Here is a 4210-nt window from a genome sequence, read left to right as displayed (position 1 = left end):
ATTTTTTTGACGTTGTCAATATTTCGAAGAAATTACAATTTTGATGTTGTCAGTTTTATGAATATATTTTACGAGACAATAGTTATTTGAAGCTTCCTTTGGAATCATATTTGTTTACCATTCTCCATATTAGACGTCTTTGTTCACCGGGTAGGTGTTCTTTGGAGACGAAACAATTTGGCGACCGTGACAGGACACCTTCAGATTATGGAGAAGGTGAAGAAGATGCTTGAGGCTCAGAGAGTATCATTTACTCGAATTTATGATGCGGTGATCACACTGCTTGGTGAGAAGAATATTAATTTAATTGAAATTCGAGGAAATGTTCGAATATTGGACCAGAAAATTGAGTTGATTGCTGATTTGGGCAGACAATTGCTAGATCATATCCTAGAGTCAGAAAGCAGCGAAGAGAGTATTTTGCTTTCCGAAATTGAATCAGCAGATAATTTTTTGAAAAAATATCATGAACTCAAGTTGATTGTTGAGAGTCATTCACCGAATCATTCCGATGAAACAAGTAACGTATGTTCCACCCACACGAAGCGTAAACTGAAGCTACCTACTATAGAATTCAAGAAATTTGGAGGTGATATCAGAGACTGGCTTCCATTCTGGAGTCAGTTTAAGCGAATTCACGATGATGAAGATCTTCCCGTTGAAGACAAGTTTCAATATCTTTTACAAGCTATGGTTCCGAGCTCTCGTGCTCGTCAATTGGTTGAGAGTTATCCACCTAGCGGAGACAATTATCCCAAAGTTATTGAAAGCCTTGAGAGTCGATTTGGCCGAAAAGATCTTCTTGTTGAAGTTTATGTTCGAGAGCTGTTGAAATTGGTCCTGACTAGTATTGGGAATAGAAATAAGCTTAGTTTTCTCTATGATAAGCTAGAATCCCAGTTGCGATCATTGGAAACTCTAGATGTGACATCAGATACATGCGCAGCAATGTTGTACCCACTGGTGGAATCTTGCCTCCCCGAAGATTTGATAAGGGTATGGCAAAGGAGTAGTCATTATGATGTTGAATCCACTTTGAAAATACGTTTGGATAACCTGATGATCTTTCTTAGAAAGGAAGTTGAAAATGAAGAACGCATTACTTTGGCGGTTGCTGGTTTCGACATGCAATCTAAAACAAAAAAGATTGTGGATTGTCCTCCTGTGAAAAATGCTCTTCCAACAGCATCTGGACTGATGAATAATAAATTCCAGAAGAAATGCCACTTTTGCAACGGAAGTCATTGCAGTGGAGATTGTTCAGATGCCAGAAATTGGACACTAGCTGATCGTAAGAAGAAATTGATTGAACGGGGGTGCTGCTTTCTATGTCTTAAATATGGTCACATTGCAAGAAAATGCAGAGTAAATTCGGTGTGTTCAATCTGTAATGGAAGACATGTTGATATCATGTGTACAAAGACTGATGAAACAACTACGAAATTTGTACCTGCTCCAAAACAGTCAAATGTAGAGAATTCCCTTTCGAATAATACATATGCAGAGGTGTTTCTACAAACTCTGAGAGTGAGGCTTAATGGATTGAATAAATCACGAATGGCACGAGTAATCATTGACACCGGTTCTCAAAGATCATACATAAAACAATCCGTTGCTTCTGAGATGTTATATGAATCTATTCGACGAGAAGAAATGGTGCATGCCCTCTTTGGTGGCACGAATACTGACGTTTGCAACCATCATTGTTATCGAATACGATTGAGTAGTATCCACGACGACTATGCGAGTAACTTCGAAGCTCTAGACCAAACAGTCATCTGTAATAATGTTACTTCTGTAAGGCAAGGACCTTGGATGGATGAACTAAGTTCATTGGGAATAGAAATTTCAGATAAAAAAGATGGTCCCGTTGATATTTTAATTGGAGCTGATATTGCTGGAAAGTTACTCACTGGAAAACGTCATGAACTTAAATGTGGACTTGTGGCATTGCATACGCTATTGGGATGGACAATCATGGGCAAAGTTACTTCGAATAAGCAATCTATAAATTCCTCAATGCTGGTTGTTACTACTATGTTGAATAGAGACTTGGGCCCTACCGACTTATGCAGACTTGATGTCCTTGGAATCACCGATCCATTACAACAGAAATCAAAAAAAGACACGGAGAAAGCTGTAATGGAACATTTCTTGGAAACTGTTCTGAGAAAGGAAGATGGAAGATATGAGGTGCACATGCCGTGGATTGAAGGCCATCCTCCATTACCCAACAATTTTTCAATAGCACAGAGACGACTCGAAAATTTGATGAAAAAATTGAACAATGATGGATGCTCTCCGAAGCAATTAGTTGAGTCGAGATGGTGGGAGAGATTAATAAGAATCATCAAAGATCTTTTACGTAAAGTCCTAGGTAAGTCATCTCTGACATACGAAGAGCTTTATACAATTGTTTGTGACACCGAATCAGTGGTTAATTCCCGACCATTGACTTATTTCCATGAAGATAGTAGAGATTTGGTTCCGTTGACACCTGCTATGTTCTTACGTGAAATTCAAGAAGTCGGTGTACCAGATGTGTATGCAACTGAAGCCACTGATCTCAGGAAACATTTGAGGTATAGACTCAAACTGAAAGAAGATTTGCGAAGAAGATTTCGAACAGAATATCTAGGAGAATTGAAATTATTTTCGAAGGGTAACAATGTCAAAGATATCAGATTGGGAGATATAGTTTTAGTTGGATTGGACAACATAAAACGATTGGATTGGCCACTGGCTCGAATAGAAGAAATGATTCCAGGGCGAGATGGTAAAATTCGAGTAGTTCGCTTGAAAACAGCTACGGGGTCATTATTGAGACCAGTGCAAAGAATTTATCCCCTAGAAATCAATAGTCGGGATAACGAAATAGATTTCCATGCTCTAAACAAAATAGGACAAGAAAAAATTAAAGAAGAGAAAGGAACGAAAAGGGACAGAGAACCAGAAGAACAGAAAAATGAAAAAGATGACAAACCCGCACATGAGAAAAAACCTGTGGTCACAAGATATGGGAGAATTGTCAAACCCCCATCGAAGTATACAGGGTGATTTGGAATTGAGTTACTCCTCTGATGTTTTGTAACTCAAGGTGGGAGTATGTTGGAGAAACTCTGTATCTAAGATATCTATGAAACATAATTTTTTTGACGTTGTCAATATTTCGAAGAAATTACAATTTTGATGTTGTCAGTTTTATGAATATATTTTACGAGACAATAGTTATTTGAAGCCTCCTTTGGAATCATATTTGTTTACCATTCTCCATATTAGACGTCTTTGTTCACCGGGTAGGTGTTCTTTGGAGACGAAACACACTGTGAGGGCGATGCCTACTAAACAATTCAAACTTTGTCTGACAAAATACTTGTTGAATAAATGTTTTTTCTCATTGAATGAATACTATTTGAATAATTTTCAGGATTTTTCATGAGTATATATGTATAAATATATTTTCTATTTGTTTTTGACGTATGTAAACATTGTGAAATGTAATAGCATGAATAAATATTATTATTATTATTATTAATAACATTGGAGTTCCAAAATGGTCGTCACGGTGAGATGACCAATTTTTCCCATCGAGATAGAATGTAGAAGGCGTCGACATCACGTGTCTTAAAGCGGTACTAGTACGCCATTTTGGATATAGATCTCAGTTAACTTTTGGCCAATAACATTTTATAGTAGTGAACAGATCCGTATTCACAAGTTTTGCATATCTGCATATCCATCTTCACCATACTCCAAATATATCAAAATTTATATGGTAGGATATGTTGTATATTATTTGAAACAAAAACTTGTTTGTGAACAGTGCTAGGACTGTTTAAAAAGTGATGAACACGGTTTATTTTCGTATTCCTTCGTGAAAGTTTACTTAATCCGACCCTGATCTTTCCCCCACTCTAGTAATAGAATTAGCCCTGCCTAGTGGACACATTTCTTCTAGCACGATAACAGGTCATAGCGCCTCCTTCTCTTCTATTTCGATGATTTTTCCTCACGTCCCGTTTTGGAGCTCCAAATTTTGAAAGAGTCTTCTGGAAAATAATATTCAAGCGTTTTTTGATTTTTCTTAATTGATTACTCGAATCATTTTTGTCGTTAGTGAACCGTCCTGTATTATTAAAAGTGTCAATTGCAGTAGAAAGTATATTTCAGTATTTTTATTATCTTCAGCTTGTTTACTAAGGAAAGTTAA

General features: G+C 36.9%; 1 protein-coding gene across 1 annotated transcript; it reads left to right on the top strand.

Annotated features, from left to right (window-relative positions):
- Positions 1–207: 207 nt before the first annotated feature.
- LOC123682465 lies at positions 208–3057 on the top strand. The gene has a single exon (XM_045621078.1). The coding sequence runs from the start codon at positions 208–210 to the stop codon at positions 3055–3057; it is 2850 nt and encodes a 949-aa protein (XP_045477034.1).
- Positions 3058–4210: the final 1153 nt, after the last annotated feature.

This window comes from Harmonia axyridis, chromosome 6 (assembly GCF_914767665.1).
Source record: "Harmonia axyridis chromosome 6, icHarAxyr1.1, whole genome shotgun sequence".
Taxonomy (NCBI): Eukaryota; Metazoa; Arthropoda; class Insecta; order Coleoptera; family Coccinellidae; genus Harmonia; species Harmonia axyridis.
Note: the sequence above shows the minus strand (reverse complement) of the source record. Positions and strands in the feature narration are given on the sequence as shown.

Bases quoted from the DNA above. Each gene is read 5' to 3' on its own strand.
- LOC123682465 (XM_045621078.1), top strand. From the start codon at position 208: ATGGAGAAGGTGAAGAAGATGCTTGAGGCTCAGAGAGTATCATTTACT.